The sequence below is a fragment of the Calliphora vicina genome, chromosome 5, assembly GCF_958450345.1.
Source record: "Calliphora vicina chromosome 5, idCalVici1.1, whole genome shotgun sequence".
Classification (NCBI taxonomy): Eukaryota; Metazoa; Arthropoda; class Insecta; order Diptera; family Calliphoridae; genus Calliphora; species Calliphora vicina.
In genome coordinates, this window is record NC_088784.1 from 94,520,672 (window position 1) to 94,543,676 (window position 23,005).

Consider the following 23,005-nt stretch of genomic DNA (forward strand, 5'->3'; position numbering starts at 1 on the left):
CACTTTCAAATATGCTTAAAAATATAGTTTAGATGTCAATTTACTCCTTTTTTAAGATAATGATGTTTACGGTCATCTTTAGATTCCGAATCATCGATACAAAAAACAATTTATTTCTGATCGCGATTTCAAAATTATTGGTCAAAATTTGTTACAAAAAATCCATGATTGTTTTTACATTTATACGTAATTACAAAAAACGAATGCATTACAAAAATTACAATTCATTGCATAAACGATTCAATCGTTATATACAGCTCTAGTAAGTAAGTATGTAGTTACAATCCAATTTTCTTATTTTTCGTTTCTGCGAAATGCAAACTCACACCACTACAGTTTTTAGATCAGTGATGTTCATCCCATACAACAATTGCTTAAAAAATTTAAACACATTTGTTACGCTCTTTTAAAGAGCGTAATAAATGTCTCATTTTTTCAGAAATTCAATAAGCATTGTTGTTGGTTGGTTTTTGGATGAAGCATAGAAACACACGCGTTTCAATTACAATTGAACACAAAAAAACAAAGTTAAAAATAAATAAAAAATTTGAGAGTATTTCGGCCGTATAATGTATATATTCATTTATATTCATTTAATAAATTGGTTTTATTTGACAAAAATTCTAAATTTAAACTTTCTTCATTTTGTTATTATTTTAAGTGTTTGACATTATGTTTGCTGGGTAGCTCTCTCACCAAATATCTTCATTTTTATTTTTGAACATCACTGTTTTAGATATTGTAGTTGTATGAGTTGAGAATTATTCTCTGGCAAAAACAAAAACAAATAGCTGAAATAATGAAATAAACAAACATAAAAGCGTAACACAACCTGCTTCTATCAATGCTCATGCGAGACTGACTGTTTTTATACAATGTGTGTGCTTGGGTACATGTGAAAATAAAAACAAGAGAGCTCATTTGAGAGCTCACTGCAGCTCGCTGATCTATAGGGAAGACAAAATCGGCCCACAAATGGCACAAATCGATTTTTACCCATTTTTGATCTTTATCTGGATTACTAAGTCATTAATATAGACAATATGGATATCTAATGATAGATATTTCAAAGTCCATATGTTTGACCTACAATGGGTCAAAATCGGGAAAAATATTTTTTACCACGAAATTTTTTGTAATCAAAAAAATATTTTTTTGTCTTAAATTATTTTTCCAAAAAAAAATTTTTTTAAAAAATTAAAAAAAAAAATTGGAAATTAAAATTTAAAAAAAAAATATTTTTAAGTATTGTTACGAAATTTTACTTGAATTCAAATATAACGATTTTAACGGCTTATTTAAAAGTAGCATAATGCTTTCAAATAGCAGTGCCTCTCAAACTGTAACATATCTGTGGGCATTATTAACATTGAATAAAAGCTTTCAGTTGATCATTGATCTTAAGTATGGCAAAGCTGAATGTTTGCTGCGACTCGTATATTCGAATTCGAATATTATAAGAAAGCTCTAGGCTTCGAATATATGAGTTTTGACAGTTAAAGAACAATCTAGATTGCAGATGGCAGTGTTATAAATAGTTTCAGAGGTTGCCGTCGTTAGGCAGTTTATCAGAGACGCTATTCGAATAAACATCAACTGAGTGCCTTAAAGTATGCTGTATTTTTCAAGTGAATTCAGGTACATTATAAAGTGTGTCTGTATTTCTGCGAATTTATAAGCGTGTATAAAAAAACACTGAGTGACTATTTAATTATGTTGTTGTACATTTTAAATAAATAAAGAGTTGTTACAATTTTCAAACTACTAAATGGCTTTTATTTGCAATCAAAAATATCCGGTTTATTTAAAGGAAATAAACCAACGTTTTGAAAAGTTTAAAACGTAACAGTATAATTTGGTGAAGGGTATATAAGATTCGGCACAGCCGAATATAGCTATCTTACTTGTTTTTTACTAATACATTCTCACCACATAGGATTTTAACAACTGAGTTAGGTCTTTAAGTTTACAATCTGTGTATATTAATCTATGGTTATAGCTAAATGCAGGTGTAGTTTTTTTATTAATGGGGATAAATGTAAACTTGTTAACTCTAATTATTGTATATGTAAGCGAATGCAAAATTGCCTATAATCACTTTCTCTTCAATACTTCGTATTATTTTCAAATTCATTAATTTGTCTTACTTCCTTCTAAATATTTAATTGAATTTAATGAATATTATAATGTACACTTACTTTTTTTAACATTGGCCATTTCTCCATCATAAATATTCAATAAACTTTTCACTTAAAGACAAATTTCCTAACTGTATTTTCCACCAGACAAACTTTCCTGGAGATGATATTATTTTCTACAATTTAATATCGTTAGTAGATTGGTTGGCCAAAGATCCTTCAATGTGCCAGATTTTTATTATAAAGACATTGTACATACAACTACTCTTGTGTATCGAATGGGTAAATATAGAAATGTATGTGAGAGCTTTTGATAAGGATACTTATACATATAATTAATCTCTTTTCTCTTATCGATTTACTCTTCTGGCTGCATCCTCTTTGATTTTTTTTTTACACATTTTGTATTGTAGTCAAGCTGACTTTATGCTTTATTAGTGATTTTCTCTACTACTACAGTTCATTTTAATTTTGATGTTCGTTTTTTTATTTTTTGTTTCTTCTATTTTATTAAGTTTAAACTCAATATGTTTTTAAAGAAAAGGCTTAAGGACTTATTTGTATGCAAGAAATGAAAATTTGTTCTTGTTTTCTGTATTTCATTAAACGAATGAACATGTTTCAAAATTTGTGTTCCTGTAAGGATGATGTTGCTTTGCTGTCCCTGTCATAGACGTAGTTTGTTGTAAATTGAATGACTAAATGAAAATGAGCGAATGAGTATATTGCCGGTTGGTTAGTAAAGTGTGAACAACAAACAAACAACTACAACAAAAAAACAAACAAAAAAACAACAACTCGTGATAGAAACTTTTTCAAGTGGAAGAATATTTTGTAATTAAATTGAATAGAAAAAAAAACTATTTTTATCAAATTATCAGGATATTTCTTTAGATTTTAAGTTTGGTCTTTTGGAAGGGGACAATTAATCTAGATATATAATTAAATCAATGAACTGAAAATCTGCTGTATAAATATAAATAACTCAAAAAATAACATAAGAAGAAAAGAATGTCCATGGAAATGTCAAATGTCGGTATTTTTGACTACGTTTTTACCTTTTAAAAATAGTGGTTTAATTCCTGATGGACATGTTTATAAACACGATGAATATAACAGTCAGTCGTTACAGATTCTATTAAACGCTAAATGGGGAATACATACTAAAATTTAAACTGTTGTATCTATTTAAAGGCAGCCAGGGATCGGTATGAAATTTTTGGATTTCGAGGAAATTTAGTTTTTGTTCACAAATTTGTTAAAATTATTTCTGTAACAAGCAAGAGAGCTATATTCGCCTGTTCCGAATGTTATATACCCTAATCGATGCCATTTTACAGCAAAATGTGTGATTCGGATAGATAATTACATTGTATTTGGACGTTCGAGAAAAAACATGCATTTGCATATAAATCCGCCCCCTAGTTATTTGTTTTAATATAAACCAGCGAAATGCAATGAGCTCTCAAATGAGCTCTCTTGTTTTTATTTTCACATGTACGCAAGCACACACATTGTATAAAAACAGTCAGTCTCGCATGAGCATTGATAGAAGCAGGTTGTGTTACGCTTTTATGCTTGTTTATTTCATTATTTCAGCTAGTTGTTTTTGTTTTTGCCAGAGAATAATTCTCAACTCATACAACTACAAGATCGAAAAACTGTAGTGGTGTGAGTTTGCATTTCGCTGATATAAACCAAAAAATATGCATTCAACATTAAATGAGTTAGGGGTTTTACCTTCAAACTATTTATACCCTACACCACCATAGTGGGGAGGGTATTATGCGTTTGTGCAGATGTTTGTAACGCCCAAAAATATTTGTCTAACACCCACCTTAAAGTATACCGATCGACTTAGAATCACTTTCTGAGTCGATTAAACGATGTCCGTCCGTCCGTCTGGTTGGCTGGCTGGCTGTCCATGTAAACCTTGTGCGCAGAGTACAGGTCGCAATTTTGAAGATATTTCGATAAAATTTGGTACATATTACTTTTTCGGCCCAAGGACGAAGCCTATTGAAACTGGCTGAAATCGGTCCATTATTTCACCTAGCCCCCATACAAATGTCCCCTCGAAATTGGACTTTATCGGTCATAAAAGTTTAATTTATCTATGTATCTACACAAATTTCGCTCCAAATAAGTTTTATATATACAAAATTCACGTCACCAAATTTTGTTACGATCGGTCCATAATTAGTCATAGCTCCCACATAGACCCGCTTCCGAAAATCACTTTAACGTCGCTTAAAAATGTTGGTATACACACAAAATTCAACATAGTTAACTTTAATATAGACATAAATAACACGACCTAATTTTATGGTGATCGGTCCATAATTGGTCATAGCTCCCATATAAGGCCCACTTCCGAAAATCACTCAAAAATATAAATTATTGATATTTTAAAAGAAAAATATTTTTACTCATTTACTTGGTGTAGGGTATTATATGGTCGGGCTTGACCGACCATACTTTCTTACTTGTTTTGAAATGAGTTAGTGCTTTTTTTATTAACTGCAAATCTGTTATTCATGAACATAGGAAACTGAATTTTTTAAATGAGGTAGTCTTGAGTTGTGTGTACCAGGGGTGTTACTCTCTATTGCGATGCGAAAGAAAAACTGAACAATTGGTATCCTCTACTCCGTTTTCGCATGGAAAACAAATGTCTTTAAAATATTTTTATTTACAAGTTTTGACATTTCATTTCGCTATTGTTTATTTTGTGGTACCAGTGTTGCTTATTTTTCAACTTATTTTGCGAAAGCGTTTGCGTAGACGATACAGAGTACTAAATTGTATTCTTATCGCATTTACCTTTCGCATCGAACTTGCTTTCGCATCGCAATACAGAGTAACCCCTCAGAATATGTAAAAAAAAAACGATTTAGAAAAAAAATTAGGTCGTATCTTATTTTGGCCAATAGGCCATAATCGGTTCCAATTAAACTACTCACATTTTTTTTTTAACTTTTTATTTATTTATTGAATCAGCCTATATTATTAGGCCTAACAATAAGTGTTTAAATCAATGATGTTCATTTCATTGTGATTTCGCGCTGAGTAACAACACACATATTCTTATTCTCTTTAAAAGAGCATATCAAATGTCTCATTTTTTTCAGAAATTCATTAAGCATTGTTGTTGGTTGGTTTTTGGACGAAGCATAGCAAACACACGCGTTTCAATTACAATTGAACACAAAACAACAAAGTCAGAAATAAATAAAAAAAATTAGAGAATTTCGGCCGTATAATGTATATTCTTTTATTTCCTTAAAATTTAAATTACATTCATTTAATAAATTGGTTATATCTGGCAAAAATTCTAAATCTAAACATTCTTTATTTTGTTCTTATTTTAAGTATTTGACATTATGTTTACTGGGTAGCTCTCTCACCAATACATCTTCATTTTTATTTTTGAACATCACTGGTTTAAATCAATGATGTTCATTTCATTATGCTTTCGCGCTGAGTAACAACACACATATTCTTATTCTCTTTAAAAGAGCATAAAAAATGTCTCATTTTTTTCAGAAATTCATTAAGCATTGTTGTTGGTTGGTTTTTGGACGAAGCATAGCAAACACACGCGTTTCAATTACAATTGAACACAAAACAACAAAGTCAGAAATAAATAAAAAATTTGAGAGAATTTCGGCCGTATAATGTATATTCTTTTATTTCCTTAAAATTTAAATTACATTAATTTAATAAATTGGTTATATCTGGCAAAAATTCTAACAATAAACATTCTTTATTTTGTTCTTATTTTAAGTGTTTGACATTATGTTTGCTGGGTAGCTCTCTCACCAATACATCTTAATTTTTATTTTTGAACATCACTGGTTTAAATCTTATAGCTAAAATTAAAACTAATTGCTCTCTAAAGAGAGCATTGCTTGATGCATGGACCTCATCTTAGCGGGGTGGTAGATCTCTTCTACAAAGCTTTGATCTGGTTTGGCTCTGTGCGAGAAGCCGAGCAAGCGGATTTGGGTGGGATTGCAGTTTCAGTATATATTTATCGCGGACTTTCTGAAACTCGTGGCACTTCCAAGTCCCTGTGGATATTTTCATTTCTTATGTACCATGGTGCACCCGTCATGGTCCTAAGAATTTTCGACTGGGCCCTCTGTATAAACTCAATACTGGAATTACTGGCCGTTCCCCACAATTGGATTCCATATGTCCAAATTGGTTTTAAAATGATTTTATACAGGGTGAGTTTATAGTCCAGGCTTAACTTTGATTGGTCACTTATTAACCAGTGAAGGCTAGATGCTTTTAACTTCATGTGAAGTCTCTTGGTTTCTATATGACGGCACCAAGTAAGTCTTCTAACTATCGCCATCGATATATGAATGTGATTTTAAATACTTTTACGTTAATTGGATATGATTCAGAAACATGTGAATCTGAAATCATAGGTTACTAATCTTTCGCCTCTTAAAGTTATGGTCATTGAAAAATATGCTTTGAAATTTACAAAAGCTTTTTCATTAATTTGATATCTGGGGGTACTCCTTTCGAAAAGAAATTCGTTCGAATTTGTATGCTTTGCATTGTATTTCGAAAGTGTTTCGTTTCGAATCGAATTACATAATAACCCCCTGTACTAAAAGCTTCTAACTTACAGATTAAATCCAACATAAATTAGAGTCACTATATAAAGCCTAGCCTACAGCAACAAAAAATAGTGTTCGTTTCATAAGAAACAAAGATTTTATAGACAAAATCTCTGAAGAAATTTATTTTACTCATATACACTGGAGGATGATGTACAAATGTCAGCACTTAACGATTTTTGCTACAATGTTACAGTGGAAATTTTGGTATTTTGGAAAATATCGAAATTGGTTTAATCAATTAGAATTTTTTATTTGATTTTACAGTTTTGTCTTTTTTTGACAAAACGGATACATTGATTCTATGATAGTTTCGCAAACAAAAAAAATTGATTTGCTGCAAATTTGTTCCAAATTACAAATCAAGACAAATTTATTTACAAAGGACTGCTACAAGCTTGTAAATATGTATATATTTTTCAAACAGTAATTTGATTTCTTTTATTATTAAATTATTCTCTAGTGTAGGGATTTAATTATTTTTAAATAAAAATGTTACATTTCAGTTTTTATAAAACAATAAACATGAATAAAGTTAAGAATAATAATTATATTAGTTGTAATAATTTTTTATAAGAATGTATTTCAACATGAAGTTTTCGGTCAAGCTTTCATGCAGCATTCTGTGCTTTTCTCGTGGGGCTTCTCTAAGTGACAACTATTCCCATTTACGGAATTCACACCCTTCAGGTGGTTTCACATCCACCTTGTCTTTACCTACTTCAGTCCAATTTGTACTCAGCACCGTTCCACCGGATTCCGAAAACGATTTGTTCATGGCTTTTTGTACTTCTGGTGTGGAAGAACTGTAGATTTTCTTAAACAAACGCTGTAAGGCCTCTTCACTTTGAGCCTCTTGCTCTTCGGACTTTTCCACTTCTTTGGCCAGGCTGTCCCAGTTCTTTTTATGTATAGGCGGTGGTGGCGCCATTACGGGCTTAGGTTCCAATTTCTCCTCCATCGAATCCCAACGTATGCCAACCTCTTTGGCCAATGTGATTTCCACTTTGGACGGAAAATCTTTGTAGGAAGAACGTTCAACGTTAATGGGTGCGAATAATTTGACATCCAGTTCATAATCATCGGCAGTCATATGGACTCGTTGTTTTTCAAAGTCAACTTTGTAGTTTTTATCTTTGGCATTTTTAAGCATCACACTGATGACCACTTTGGCATCCGTTTGATACCAATCATGACGTATGGACATTTTTTTGATGTGATAATATTGTAAAATTCCCAATAAATAACTTTAACAAAAGAGTACCAAATTCTAAACGACAGATGAGCAATCAGTTTTTTTACAAAAGTTATTTATGGTTTTTATGTTCTATTTTGCCTTTGTGTTTCTTGTTTTTGTTTTGATTGGCAATTTCTAGAAATTAGGAAGTGTCTGTTTTAACAATGAGCCAATTCACAGGGTGTTTTATAAAACGATTAATAAATATTACAGGGTCGCTCTTTATCGCATTGCCAAATATATATGAATCCAATGTTATCAATTAATTGCATCTCTGTTTTTAAATAGAAGAAGAATTTGTTAAATTTTATTTTTATAACTTTAATGCAAAAAAGTGTTAATTTATTGAAAATGTCATTGAAATTTATCGGTAATAAAGCTCTATATTTATATAGTTAACATAAATTAATTTGTTTCATATTGTAGATATTGGAGCTAATTTAACGGATCCCATGTTTCGTGGACTTTATGGTGGCTCCCAGAAACATCAAGATGATTTGGAGTTGGTATTAAACAGGTCTTGGTTACAAGGACTACAGAAAATGATTATAACTGTGGGCACTTTAAATGAAGCTGACGAAGCTTTAACCATGGCTGCAAAAGATGGTAATTTTTAAGGTTAATGCAGCACCTTAAATGAATAAAATCTTTCTAGAAATTAAATATTTATATATTTTAAAATATTTTTATATGCAGAACGTTTATTTGTGACTATGGGCTGTCATCCAACTAGATGTGGTGAATTTGTAAATAATCCCGATCAATATTACGAAGGACTTCGAACAAAAATTTCCACTAATCTCAATAAAGTTGTTGCCATTGGAGAATGTGGTTTGGATTATGATCGTTTACATTTTTGTGAAAAGGATACACAAAAACTGTACTTTGAAAAACAATTACAACTGGCAGAGGAATTTAAATTGCCTCTATTTTTACATTGTCGTAATTCGCACGAAGACTTTATGGAAATTCTTACACGAAATCGCTCAAAATTAGATGCCTGTGGCGGCGGTGTTGTACACAGTTTTACAGGAACTTTAGAAGAGGCTAAACAAGTAATTGATTTTCATCCGAATTTATATATCGGACTTAATGGCTGCTCTCTGAAGACCGAAGATAATCTTAATGTTGTTTCAAAAATACCAAATGATCGTATAATGCTAGAAACGGATTGTCCCTGGTGTGGCATACGTCCATCTCATGGTGGCAGTAAGTTAGTTCAAACTAAATTTCCCACCGTTAAGAAGAAGGATAAATGGACTGCTGAGAGTCTGATAGACGGGCGTTGTGAGCCTTGTCAAATAATGTATGTAATATGAAAATACGTTTTTTTGGGTGTAGTATATTTGGAATGATTTTTTTTTATTTACAGACAAGTTTTAGAAGTTATAGCTGGAGTTAAGGATCAGCCTTGTGATAAATTAGCCGACATATTCTATGAAAATACAGTAAAATTATTCTTTAGTAAAACGAAATAAAAAATAAACTATCAAATAAACAATTGATCAATTTCACGGTAAATGCATTTCTGTAGAACATTTTCCCTTAATGTTAAACCCAAAATCGAGAAAATAGGTTTGCTGTAACAAGTTGATGTCAGCATGATTTAAATTTTAATGAATAAGTAAATCACTCTAAATATGAGAAGTACAGTAGCAAAATGTATATTAACCTGGAGAAGATTATTTCAAGAAATTAAACCATTCTTTATAAAGTTAATGTTATTTTTTGTTTTTATTAAAAAAATTTTATAACAGAAAAATATATATTTAATTATTTTACATTAACGACTTATTGTGCGGCATAAACATGAACAGCTTTATCCGTTTCCAAAAGATTTGTTGCATTCTCACTACCCAAAATACCATTCAATTGTAAACAATCATATTTTGTGTATAAAACTGTGATACTCATTGAATCCTCCAAACCATCTCGTGAATTTTGATTTGATGTATGCATTAAATTAATCATTTCCGAGTAGAAATGTGGCCACTGTGGTGGCTGATACATAATGATGTGACGTATACCCTTAATGCGGGTACGTTTGAAGAAATGTGATCTCTCCGAGTACAGCATAAAATGAGCTCCACTATGGAAGAACATATCTCTAGCACGAGCAATTTTTTCTTTTTTCGTATATTCACAAATTTGTACAAAACTAAGATTTTCAGCTTTAAAATAATTACGCAATTGAACGAAATCAAAGTAGCTGGGTATGTAAATCATGGTATGGGAAAATATGGTGCTTTTAAATTGCGGCAATATCTTGTTAACGAAATAATTGAAACGCGTTTGGAAAACCTGATCTATATCCGAACATTCGATGCGTTGGAAAACTTGTGACAAAGGTACAATGACATTACGTATATCGCCGTTTATAATGGGATTTGAGACACGTACACTGCCTTCGTAGTTGAAACATTTATTATTGAATACTCCGCGAAATTCGGGCAATTCATGCGAAGCAAATAGTAAAGTTTGACGGTAAAATTTGGACAAACCATTCAAACACCATGACCGAACACGATTTATATTAGTTGTTCTTAAAGTTTTGGGCTGCAAATGTAAATGATCTAAAACATGCAATAGATTGTCCCAATTTTGTGCTAAAAACAATTCAGCTTGATCTATAATTAGCAATTCTATTGATGAGAGGAAATCACTTTCTACATCAGTGTTGCTACTACCACCCATAGTAACACGTAAGCCCAAAGGTGAGGCAATTAATATGTCAGATGAATAAAAGTCGGTGTACAATTTAAGGGTCTTCTTAGTTAAAGACATGCCAATGCGAAAATTGTCATCAGTATTGCCGCCAAAAGTTTTCTCATAATCTTCTGGTTTCGGATTCGTCTTGGGAAAGTAAATGGTATCACCGGTAAATTCCTTTTGAAATCTATCAAAATTCATTATGGACTTTTGATCGTTGTCTGAAAAATAGTAATAAATATTTTAGTTTTAGTTTAAAGATTTACTATTTTCACTGCTTACCTGTTTCTTTTTTCTTGATAATTTCCGACATTATGTTAACAATTCGACTAGCGGAATCCCGAAAAGGTGTCACAATTAATACCTTTGGCCTAGCCAAACCTTGATCTCTGTGGATGTCATCAAAAACAATTCCGCTATTTTTACTTTCTTCTTCCTCGATCTTCTTGGTATTCAGCATCACACAGGCTCTGGTTTTAAAAATATAATTCAAGGCATGAATGGTATAAACCTGACGTATTTGCTCAGCATTATCAAATGTTCTATAGGGATAGTAAACATCTTTATAGGTTTGTACAAGTGACAAAAGTTCACTTTGTAGCTGGGACAAAGGTAGTGTTACTCGATTAGCTAAAGACGGTTGCAAACCAACAGATTCTAAATCACTCGATGTTTCTAAGGCCGGAGGTGGTTGTGTATTAATTAAACACTTATTCTCATTGAGCGCTATGTCGGGGGTAGTAACATATAAATGGCCAACTTCCGGCCAGCTTAAGGTGCTTTTTAGTTTTTCACTAGTGCCACTAATAAGTTTTTCTACATCTTCGGCATTGATTTCATTTTGTAAATGTTCCTTGAAATGATTTAATTTAGGTAGAACATAATTAATATTTAATTTGCTAGCTTTAATGTCAGGTTTTGATTCTTGTTTGGTCTTCTTAGTGCCCAACAATTGTAAAGGTTTCTCCTTGAAGGCCGGTTTCTTTTTCACTAAAATATACACATATTTATTACATATTCTTGTAAACTGTATTGCAATAACTTACCACTGGTATGCAAATCTTCCACTAAACATTGAAAGTGATTGATAGGCTCCTCTTCCTCCACATCTTCCGTGAAATGTTGCTGTTCCCGCTCATCTTGTTTCTCTTTGCGACTCTTTTCCAAGTCAATTTGTTTCTTTACTAGTTCTACGGTGGCACTACCACGATGTTTAAATTTACTATTTAAATGTTTTTTATTTATAACTGGTTTTTTATATTGCTTTTTGTGGGGATTAAACTTGTTATGCTTTTTAATTTGTCCCATTTTTTATTTATTTTATAAATATTGAAAATTCATTGAAAAATGCTGTGGCAAATCGTAAACAAAATTGAACAACGTGTGTAAGAATTTATCCGTAAATGTACGATCAGACGATATGTTTTTCATATGTACTCGATACATATGAAATTCCATGTGTATTTTGGAATTGATTATATGTACATGCGATTTATAATTTTCACGTTCTCATGCTCATATGTAATTTGATAAATCTTCATCGTATTCAATAAAATTGTATTGCCCAATAAGAGTACATGTAATAAGTTTCATAAAATTACGAAATATTTTAGAATTATCCATACACATAGTTTTGTATGGATGACATGGTATTTACGAGTTTACATGTGGAAAACATATCGTCTGACTGCTCCTTCAGCAATAACAAAGTTGTTGTAGCAGACAGCTGACAGAATATTTCTTTAACAGGGTGACCACAATAAATAATAAATATAAATAATGAATTCTCGAAAAATTCGAAATCATGAATATTTTGATTTATATTTTCATGTTTACACTAATATTTTGAGAGCTTCAAATCATTAGTCTCTTCCATTATTACATAAATGAAGCCATGGACAAGACTAATATTCAAAAAGTTTAATAACATTGTGAAAAAGTTATTGATGAATTTAATAGATATTACAGGGAAATAAAAAAAAACCGAATCATGGCAAAACTATTTTGAAATGTAACTCGTATGCTAAATTTAATTTTGAATCAGTTTAAATCGTAAACTTTTGGCCTACACATTACATAGTTTTTCCGTTTTTTAGACATATCAACAAGAGGGAATTAACTCAAAATTTGAAAAATTTCACTTTTTGCAAGAAATCAATTAAAATTTCAACGTATTCCAATTACTCTTTCATATCGAAAACCACATTTGAGACCATTTTATATCAACAAAAAAGTATTATTTTCAATAACTACGGAATTGAAACCATTTCAAACGAAATATGTAGCAGTCCTGATAATTGAAATTTTCCTCTTTGAGATTACAGTATTCGATATCGAACAAAATTTAAGATTCCGATGGAAAGTGGAATTAATTCCGTATTTTTCTTCTCCAGAAAAAGTAAAACGAAAATTTCTATCGGAATGAAACCACTTTCTGTTTTCAAAGTGGAATTGATATTTCTTTATAATTAATTGTTTTTCTAAAATTTTTAATCAATTTCTGTACTAAAAGCTTCCCTTTTGTTTTAATATAAAAAACGCTGTCAAATTTAAATCAGAAATATAGAATTATTAAATATTTTTGGAATTAATAAATTACACGGAATAATACCAAGGAATTGAAAGCATTCAGAACAAAATATGTATACATACATACATATGTATGTATCGCTATAACGAATAAGTCATAATAACAAATCTTGTAGATTTTACTTTAATTTCGAATAGTTTCTATCAGCCTCCGGATCAGTGATGGGATTTTACCATTTCTATTTAGTGCCAAACTGATGTTCAATACGTTTTTAAATTATTTGTTAAAAAATAATGAAATATACTGTACTGTGCCTTCTTATATAACCCCTTTTTACATCTAGCATACTACGTTGATGATGCACTGAGGCTGGACGGTACATTCTGTTGTTGTTGTAAGAGCATATACAATCATAATTTCAGTTGGTATTCTGCATCGTTGAGATCAAGGACAAGATGTAACCCCACTTCGACTGGCTGTGTCCAATGTCTACCGATATTTATTTTATTTATATTTCAAAAAGCCATTAGGCCAAAATTAGCAAGACTACAACTAAATCAAAAATTATTGTGTTAAAATTCAAACGCATTTTCTTTTATAATTCATATTTAATTAGTATTTTTTTATTGATTAATTCAAGCATATTTATTGTTTATGGTAGATAAAGAGTTTTGTTTTTTAAGCATAGTTCTTTGTTTAAATAAGAAATTGATAAAAATAATAATTAATTCAATAAATTATTATATACAAAGTTTGTTTTTTTATATAAATACTATAAAAAAATAAAGCAAATAATAAATAAAAATAATAACAAAAGAAAGAACAAATATATATAAAAAAAACATTAAATAAAAAATGACTTACATGTTAACAAAACTTAAAATAGAGAAAAAATATATATTAAATTCGAGAAGAACGAAAAATGTTATAACTGATAAAAAAAAACCCATTAAATAACGCATAAACATTTTGGTAAATATTTGTTTTTGTTTTTTTTTTGTTTAACATACATAAATAAATAAAATATTAAAGAAACTTAAACTAAATTTAAACAATTTCTCGTTTGTGGTTTAAATATTAATAATTTTGGTTATATGTATATTATAGTATAGACAAATAAAATATGTTGGTTTTTATTTATTCTTTTGTAAATATTCGGGGGTTAATACAAGATATTTGTAATTTAAATATGTAAAAAATGTTAATTCATTTGTTTGTTAAATATTTAATCGATTGGAGTTTAATTGTAAAATAGTTTTAAACTTCTGTTAACTCCCAGCAAATATTAATTAATATAAGTTTAAGATACACGAAAAACGGTTATTGTAAAATATTTAAATCTAAAAAACCGCATGGCGGTGCATATTGTTTTCATTTGAAATCGAGGACTTTTTTTTTGTTTATAGACAATAAAAATGATTATGTTTGAATAATGATATATATTTTTTTGTTTGTTGGTTTGTTTAATAGATAGAATTTATTATTTAATTATTGTTGCGGTTTAATAAATTTTTGGAGCACTGCGATCGTTAATCTTTTGGTTGCGTTTTAGTGGAGCCCCACGTTTAATTTGATCCATCAAGGATTCATGACAGATACGAGGATCCGGCTGGAAAAACAAAATAAAATAGCAATGTTAGATTTAAGACAAAAATACAATAAAATATCAAAAACCAACAAATATATTAATTGAATACATATGAGTTGATGTTTAACAGGATGGGGGGATAAACAATTTTATACAAATGGTATTAAGCTGTAAAAAAAATATAAAAATTTGAACAAAAAACATAAATTGTATAATACATAGTATATTTACAAAAGAAATGTGGGTAATATATTTAGAGTGAAAGGTTTAAGTTGACAAATATTATATTGTGTTAATGACGCGTATTTCAATCCAGCTGTAAACTCCTGTTAAGTATTACTTTCTTTAAGCATAAAGTTGATTTTTTTTTAATTTATTTATAAAACCAATTGTGATTTGATTAAATAATGAATGATTTTTTTAGTTTTTAATGATATCCAGCATATTTTAAATTAAAAGAAAACTAAACACTTTTTTAATTCTAGTGTTTAATATTCACTTTAGTTTTTTTTAATTATTTCACTGCACATTTGCAGTGATAAATAAAATCAAGTATGCAGCAGCAGTATTTTATTGAAAACGGTTTTATTTTAAAATCCATTTTAATTTAGAAGTTTATTGAGTTCTTAATACTAGATTTACGTTATTTTAATTCTCATTTGATTTGAGCATTAAAGGTCACATTCACTATGATTCTAAGAATTCTTTAACTTTATAGATAATTGTTTTTTTTTAAACTTTGAATTTAAAAATTCTTTCAAATATTAAAGGTATTCGTTTCAAAAATATGGAAAATTACACTGATTTTTTTACACTTTTACATAACAAAAACAAGAAAAAAAAATTAAAAAAAAGTTGTATTTTTTTGTGGAATTTTTAAAATAAATACCCTTATTAAATAAATATTATACCCTAAACATATTCTTCTCCTGTCCCTTCCAAAATCCCCAACATTGGGGAAAATCTTCAAGTCAGGATTGGTTGGAAACAATTGTGTGATCTAATGCAAACTTTTGGGGAAGTTGAAAATAGAACCAGAACCTACTACTGAATTTTATCAAAAAAAAAAAATACCTTGTCTAAAATATAGACAAAACATAGAAAATACAAATCCAAACATATTCAAATTGAAATTTGCTTATTTGTTTAAGAATTTCAGATGTTTTAATGGTTTTTATTATTTTTTTGTCCATTAATTCGAATTCAATTCTTAGCTGTTTTAATCGATACTAAATTATCGATATTAAAAAAAAACAAAGTACATCTATTTCTTAATAAAGTAAGAAATAAATGTGATTTGTTTTAATCTAATAAGAAATTGAAAAACATTATTTAGAACTTTCTGTTGTTTGAATTTATAAAAGTTATAAGCAGGCAAACAGGATTTATGCAAATGAATGTATTTCAAGTACGTCTGGCATAAGTTATTTATCAGTTTTAGAACATTTTAATATTTTTTTTTTGCTAATTTTGCTTTAACAACATATTTTTGCAATTAATAGTTTTTGAAGCATATTTTGCATTTTTCCAATATTAACTTCACTTCACTTTGGAGTAGAGAAGTTCTTGAATATTTGAAATCTGCATTAAAGCAATTTCTTGAAAAATTTTTTTTGGTCCTATTTTTTTCAATATGCAATTTTTCTTATTAAAGAAAAAAAAAACATTATTGGCTTCAAAAATTATACTATTTCTTATTTAAAGCATAATTTGGAGCATATTTCCGGTTTATCTGGTTATTTAAAATCAATAATAAAAGTAGAAGCACATTAAAATGACTTTAGTCAATTTTTTTTTTAATTTATGATAGTAAATATGTATGTAAGAGTTATTGAAGTGATTTTGAAAAAAAAAAATGTTGTAAGTTAGATGGAGAATATAAAAATAAATATGTTACAATAGAAAATTGTTTGAGTTAAATAAAAGCCTTTTTGTTATTTATTAAAATCAAATTGCCATAATTTAATTGAAATATGAATATCAAACTGTACAACTAAAATACCTTTTTTATTCTTTACGCTTATAATGCTTCATCGCAGATAGTAGTAGAAGTAGAATTGGTGTCAAACAAAGGAAGATTGCGATATTGTGCACTGGGACGTTTAAGGTTTTGTAAATTTTGATACATCTACATTGAACAATTTAATAAACCATAATATGTTATAAATACACAACAAAATGAGGAGGAATACAAAATACCAAAAAATAAATAAAAAAAAAAACAAAAGATAGAAATAAATTAAAAGTGTATAATTATGTAAATGAAATAGAATCAAAGTATTTTATATTAAATTAAAAAAAAACGTGCAGTTTTTTTCTACTACTACTAACTGGGAAATTTAAGAAATCAATTTAAAAGAATTACTTTTCTTTTCTTTATTGAAAGATAAATTACTTACCAATGCCTTGCTATTAATTAAATTACGTACAGCAAAGGCTCGACCTGATAAACTTTGTTTAGCCAATTTTGCATTTAGATTTTCTAAAAATTCAGCTTTTGTTTTTGTTCGTATGCTAGCATTTTTGTCGACATTTGTGCTGGTATAGTCTAAAATTATTGATTTATGAAAAAAAACAAATGTGAAGAGAAAAAATATTATGAAAATTGTTTGATGGTGTCAAAAATGTTTAAAAAAATGTATGCGTGTTTAAAGCATTTTGCAGTAAAAACAAAACAATTAAATAACAAAATAAGTAAATAAACAAAAAAACAAAATTGGTTTAAAAAACTTACAAAGATTTGGGGTTAAATTTATAATGTTTTCAAGAATATTTATTCTGAAATTTTTTTTTAAATTAGGAAAGTGGGAAACAAATTAAATATTATTTGAGAATAATATTAGGAATGTATAAAACAAATTAAATATTATTTGAGAAAAAACCCTATGGTATGTGTTTTTTAAAGTGAAAATGAAATATGACCTTAAATTTAAATTTTAGTTCAAATAATAGTTATTTGTAATTTGGTTAGCAAAAACATTACTATACAAATTTAAATTTCTGAAAAGTGATCCTCATGCAAAACATCTTTTTGATATAAATCTGTTTAAAATTTTAAAATCGTACGGTCAGTTTTTGAGATATTTTTACTTTAAGTTTTCACGATAAAACCAATTTTTTTAACAGTTATACCTCAAGAACGTAGCATTTATTTTACAGCTTTATTTAAAAACTGTTTATGGATTCAAAATCAATGGAAGTAAAGCTCTTAGTTGAGAATCAAGGAAACGTTTTTCGTCATTTTAAAAAGGGCAAAAGTCAACGACAAATTGTAGAAATTGTTGCAACTGTCCTGCACATTATAGAAAGTTTTCGCAGCGTAAAAAGAATAAGAGATAAGGGAGGATCTGTGCCAAATAAAATATGTAATGATGCAGATAAGAGATAGATTGTTCGAAAAGTTAAAGAAAAATCCTATATAAGAGCTCCAAAGTTGACGAATGAAATTGAAAAATATTTGGAAGGCCTGGGGAGTTACTGCGTAACTCAATCCGAAAACGAAAATGTTCGAAAATGTGTGCAAAATACATTGTAATTCGAAAAGAATCAATTTTAATACCTTCAGGTTGATAAAAACTGCTAATAAAAGACGAAGAATAGGGTTTTGCCGAAAACATTTCATTCTGGAAGTCCGTTATTATTACGGATGAAATCAAATATAACCATTTCAGATCTGATGTCTTGTGTTTGGAGAAAACCAAACACCGAGCTTCAACCATGCAATTTCAGACGTTGGAAATCTGACATTTATTGAAGGAAACATGGATAAGAAGATGAATCTTCTAAAATATAATTTTGTACAAAGTACGGAGAAGCTTGGCATTAGGGATTCGTTTAGGTTCTACCAAGACAACGATCCCAAGCATACATCTGGTATTTTAAAGTCTTGGCTTATCTGGAACTGCCCACATGTAATACAGACACCTGGATAGAGTTCATACCTCAACGTTATTGTGCTGAAAAATAAAATAAAAAACCACAATATTTCTAATGCTTCTGATTTAAAACGGGCACTGCAGGAAGAATGGGGTAGAATTAGTTCCGATTATACAGCAAAACTGGTAGAATCTATGAATTCCCGATTAAAAGCTGTTCTCCATCAAAAGGTATATAGATACCCCACTAAATATTAACCATCATAATAAGTTCGAATTATTCATGCTGTTAAATTAGTGCATGATGCACTGTGCGCTCAAAACTGTAAATGAATTAAATAATTTGATATATCTTTTCTCCGTAATGGATATACAATTCAATATGTTTGAAATAATATGTTGTGAGTCACTGTATATTAGCTGTGATAAAAACTTCTGATAACAAACTGTAAAATGAGAATTGTCCAACTCTTTATATAATCCTGCAAACATCATTTCATAATAAACTAAAAACTGGTACTCATTTGGAAGCTTAACTTTCATAGATTTTAAAAACATAAACTGTTTTTAACTTTCTCAATTAAATTTTACTTTTCTGAGATACAACTGTTAAAAACACGTTTTTTTGAATAAACCTAAAAGTGCAAATTAACCGTACGATTTTAAAGCGTTTAGCTTATTTGTGTTCAGCGAGCCAAAATTATATTTAGCACGAGGAGCACTTTTTGGCTGTCGGGTAATGCTAAAAATTACATGATACACAAGGAACTCTTTGGCAGAAATTTGAGTTTTGTAAGTTTCATTGAATATTTTATGCTATGACAATCGAAAAAAATGTTTCTTTTTTGCAATAGAATACTTTTAATAGATTGGACAAATAGTCAGATTTGTGTGTCACTAGAGACACATTAGAATCAAGACATACAATTTGTTTATGTGGAACATTATGTGTCACTAGAGGCACATTCGAGTCAACACATATAATTCGTTTAAAGGGAATTGATGTTTAAATGTAAATGAAAAATCCTAAATCCTAAATATAGTAGTGGAGTTCAGCATTTAGTGCAAATGCTATGACAACATTGCAAATGCAAAATTTTATAGCTTTTTGTAGATATTTTGTTATTGGATTGCTGAAAATTTGCATTTGCAATGGTGCAAGACTATTTGAACTCTATTTTGAACTCCGCTAGTGAAAGTATCCACTTCACAATTTTACCCTTGAGAAATTGCGAACTTTCAAACAATCGTAACAACATTACATATACAGCCCAATGAATATGAATAAAAATTACCGGCGGATTTTTTTTTTTCATTTTTCCTATTCAAATTCAATGTTAAAAATAAGAAAAGTGGAAAAACTCCCGGGGAATTTTTATTCATAATTTGGCTGATATTGTGGTTGTGTTTGTGCAAGGGGGAAAAGATGTAGATTTAGAGTGGTGAGTTAAAATAAAATAATTCACCACATTCGTGATGTGAAAATTTCAATATACGAATTCCGTAAGGTTTCATGAGTGGTGAGTTAAAATAAAATAATTCACCACATTCGTACAGTGAAAATTTCAATATACGAATTAAGAAGTTAAATTTGATAAAAATAAATCAGTTTAAACATAAATAGAAGAAAATTCGAACACTCATGATAAAAAATTAAATATAATTTAATATAAAGAGTTTAAAAAGTTCATACATTTAAAAAAATATTTAAATTACAACACTATAAAATATTAAATGGCACATTTTAAATACATATGTATGTCATGTTATATCTAGTTCATTTAAAGTGCAACAATGTTCGAGATGATTTGAAGAGAGGGGAAATCAATGAAAGGAAGTTTATATGAAACGAGGGTGTAACATTTAGAAAAAAAACCACCATAAAAATAGGAAAAATCCTTATACTTAGTATGTAGGTGGGTGCAGAAGAATACAAAATGCAGCAGCAATATGGAAATGTTGCTCCCACAACACTTCTGACGACAAGGTAACTCAAAACAAAAGCTTAAATAAAACAAAAAGATAGCAGCATGCAAACAAATAACGTATAAAATATGTACTATGTATAAAACAATAAGTTTTCTTCGTCTCATTTCATTGCCTTCGCGTACATAGAAAATTTCAAATCAAAAATAATTTAAAAAACGGCTTCGTTTAATTGAATGAAAAAACTCAAAAAAATTAAAACAGGCATTAGGAAGGAAAAACGCGTTCTCACTTGTATTTGTGGCAGTATTTAATTGATGGTTGTAATATACTTGGCCAGCATTACCACCGCCGCCAACATCATACTGAGCCATGCCGACACCGCCGCTATTACCGCCACCACTGCCACTACTACGACGACTGCTGGTACCATAAATACTAGCCACTGATGAGGGAGTAGGTGAACTGCAAATAGGTGAAGCTGGTTGAGAATGGACGGATGATGCAGTTGGCGAATGGCAGTGTATTGTAGTGGTTTGAATAAATGGATTTGTAGCTACGAATATTTTCTGTTGTACACTGGAATGACGAGAGGGTACTGGTGGCTGTTTAATATTAACCGTGGCAGCTTTATGTCTATTACCAGTTGAGGACGATTGTTGTTGCTGTTGTTGTTGCTGCTGCTGGTGATGTGGCAGTGGCATGGGTGGACGTTGACTAATATGCTGAGGATTTTGATATTGTTGAGCTTGTTGATGGGCGCTTGTTATGGCGCCCGGAGCGTGATATTGTTGCTGTTGGGCTTGATGAGTACCATATATTGCCTGCTGCTGTTGTTGCAGCTGTAGTTGTTGCTGCTGCTGTTGTTGTAAACGTTGTTGTTGAATCATATTTTTAGGTAAAGTAGAGACAGATGAAGCTGCCGCATAAGTAGCCAAATTTGCTGGCTGCTGATGATGATGATTGTGATGACTACTAGCGCCGCGTTTAGGCATAGTAGCTGAATTATTATTGATATATATGGGTGGCGGTGGTGGATCTTCAAGCGGTGGCGGACACGTATAATGCTGAGCTGTGTGATGTATAGGCTCGCGTTGTTGTTGCGGTTGATGTTGATGACCCGTTTGATAATGAGATTGTTGAGCTGCCAGTTCAGGCGGCGGCAGGGGGGACTGAGACATAGGCATTGATTGATGTAACTGACGCGATGGCTGATTATTTGTAGCATTAGCCACTTTTTGCACATGTTGTTGTGTTGGTTGTTGTTGATGAGCAGCTGTTAAATGTTTAGGCGCATAATATTGAGAAGAAGAGTATTGATTTTGATTTGTATTGAAAGTGGCATTGGCATTTGTTTCAGCAGCTGCATTTTGCGTATTATTTAAGGAGGGGTGATAGTGAGAAGTAGAAGAAGTTGTAGAATTGATAGTTTTAACGGAATTGTGAGCAATATGAGCAGAAGTGGAAGTGGAAGTAGAAGAAGTTGTAGCGTGAGAAGTATAATTATGCGAGGTTTTGCTAGAACCCGATGATGTTTTATGGGTAACAGTAGAGGGAGTTTCTTTTGTGAATGATGTTACTTTGGAAAGTAACGATGATGTTGAAGATGATAGTGGAAAATGTGGTAATGCATTAAAACTAGCTGTAGCTGTAAGCTGTGTATTTGTTGTATGACAAGCTACAGATGAAGTAGATTTCGAAGATGTTTGGTATGTAGTAGTTGTATTTGTCGAGGAAGCTAATGAAGATGATTGTGATGGAGTTTGTAATGATGATGATGATGTTGATGAAGTGCTAAAACTACCATAAATCTTAGATTTAATATTTTCAAAAAATTTACCGTCGTAGGTTTGCTGCTGCTGTTGTTGCTGTTGTGGTGGTGGTGGCTGTGATGCATGTGGCGTCAACTGTTGATAGTTACGCATATAGATTTCTTCCCTCTGTTGCTGATGGTTTATCGATGATACGCCATAGATTGCTTCGTTCGAACTTGGTTGTTTACTATTTAAGCGTGCATTTAATTGAGCTATTAAATTGGGATTGGTTTTTGGTTGAGCTGGCACATGTGATTGTGTTGGTGTTTGATGGCCATTTGGCCCGGGACTGTTGGTGCGAAAACTTGACATATTATTCAAAATTTTCGGTTGTGCATATATGCCACCGCCGGGCGATGAAGTGCGAAATGACTGTAAGAAATAAATGAAACAAAACAAAAATGTAATATAGAATATGAAACAATGAATAAAAGATTTACTAAAATACAGAAGAATAATGAAAATTGTTGATGCTTTGTGAGCAAGTTTTGTAAAAATACGAAAGATTTTTTGCTGGGGTAGTTTGATTTCAAAACAAATTCTAGTGCGTG

The 23,005-nt window shown here is 30.2% G+C and overlaps 4 protein-coding genes across 18 annotated transcripts in view; 1 reads left to right on the forward strand and 3 right to left on the reverse strand.

Annotated features, from left to right (window-relative positions):
- Positions 1–7,180: 7,180 nt before the first annotated feature.
- Sgt1 (suppressor-of-G2-allele-of-skp1) lies at positions 7,181–8,080 on the reverse strand. The gene has a single exon (XM_065513425.1). The coding sequence runs from the start codon at positions 7,980–7,982 to the stop codon at positions 7,434–7,436; it is 549 nt and encodes a 182-aa protein (XP_065369497.1). The 5' UTR covers positions 7,983–8,080; the 3' UTR covers positions 7,181–7,433.
- Positions 8,081–8,285: 205 nt separating this feature from the next.
- LOC135960485 (deoxyribonuclease TATDN1) lies at positions 8,286–9,533 on the forward strand. Its single transcript, XM_065511788.1, has 4 exons — positions 8,286–8,382; positions 8,439–8,618; positions 8,709–9,318; positions 9,385–9,533. The coding sequence occupies exons 1-4, from the start codon at positions 8,337–8,339 to the stop codon at positions 9,488–9,490; spliced, it is 942 nt and encodes a 313-aa protein (XP_065367860.1). The 5' UTR covers positions 8,286–8,336; the 3' UTR covers positions 9,491–9,533.
- Positions 9,534–9,715: 182 nt separating this feature from the next.
- Positions 9,716–12,130, reverse strand: LOC135960484 (U3 small nucleolar RNA-associated protein 25 homolog). The gene is made up of 3 exons (XM_065511787.1): positions 11,768–12,130; positions 11,004–11,711; positions 9,716–10,942 (listed from the first exon to the last, which is right to left on the reverse strand). The coding sequence occupies exons 1-3, from the start codon at positions 12,027–12,029 to the stop codon at positions 9,804–9,806; spliced, it is 2,109 nt and encodes a 702-aa protein (XP_065367859.1). The 5' UTR covers positions 12,030–12,130; the 3' UTR covers positions 9,716–9,803.
- A 1,709-nt stretch (positions 12,131–13,839) lies between these two features.
- Positions 13,840–23,005, reverse strand: part of mim (missing-in-metastasis) — a 198,495-nt gene continuing 189,329 nt past the window's right edge. For 10 of the 15 annotated variants that reach the window (XM_065514083.1, XM_065514088.1, XM_065514094.1 and 7 more), the window contains 4 exons: positions 22,481–22,826; positions 20,933–22,003; positions 17,239–17,387; positions 13,840–14,860 (listed from right to left, as the gene is read on the reverse strand). In XM_065514083.1, the coding sequence (XP_065370155.1) occupies positions 14,753–14,860; positions 17,239–17,387; positions 20,933–22,003; positions 22,481–22,826 (1,674 nt within the window). In that variant the 3' untranslated portion in view covers positions 13,840–14,752. Of the gene's footprint in view, positions 14,861–16,841; positions 16,968–17,238; positions 17,388–20,932; positions 22,004–22,480; positions 22,827–23,005 lie in introns of all 15 variants that reach the window. The other 5 variants (XM_065514093.1, XM_065514089.1, XM_065514081.1 and 2 more) reach the window with 4 other exon arrangements.

Excerpts from the sequence above, each read along its gene's own strand:
- Sgt1 (XM_065513425.1), bottom strand. The coding sequence starts at position 7,982 with ATGTCCATACGTCATGATTGGTATCAAACGGATGCCAAAGTGGTCATC.
- LOC135960485 (XM_065511788.1), top strand. The coding sequence starts at position 8,337 with ATGCAAAAAAGTGTTAATTTATTGAAAATGTCATTGAAATTTATCG. Across the intron at positions 8,619-8,708 it reads AACCATGGCTGCAAAAGATG|AACGTTTATTTGTGACTATG; the intron begins GTAATTTTTAAG and ends TTTTATATGCAG. Across the intron at positions 9,319-9,384 it reads TGTGAGCCTTGTCAAATAAT|ACAAGTTTTAGAAGTTATAG; the intron begins GTATGTAATATG and ends TTTTATTTACAG.
- LOC135960484 (XM_065511787.1), bottom strand. The coding sequence starts at position 12,029 with ATGGGACAAATTAAAAAGCATAACAAGTTTAATCCCCACAAAAAGCAA. Across the intron at positions 11,712-11,767 it reads GGAAGATTTGCATACCAGTG|TGAAAAAGAAACCGGCCTTC; the intron begins GTAAGTTATTGC and ends TGTATATTTTAG. Across the intron at positions 10,943-11,003 it reads TATCAAGAAAAAAGAAACAG|ACAACGATCAAAAGTCCATA; the intron begins GTAAGCAGTGAA and ends ACTATTTTTCAG.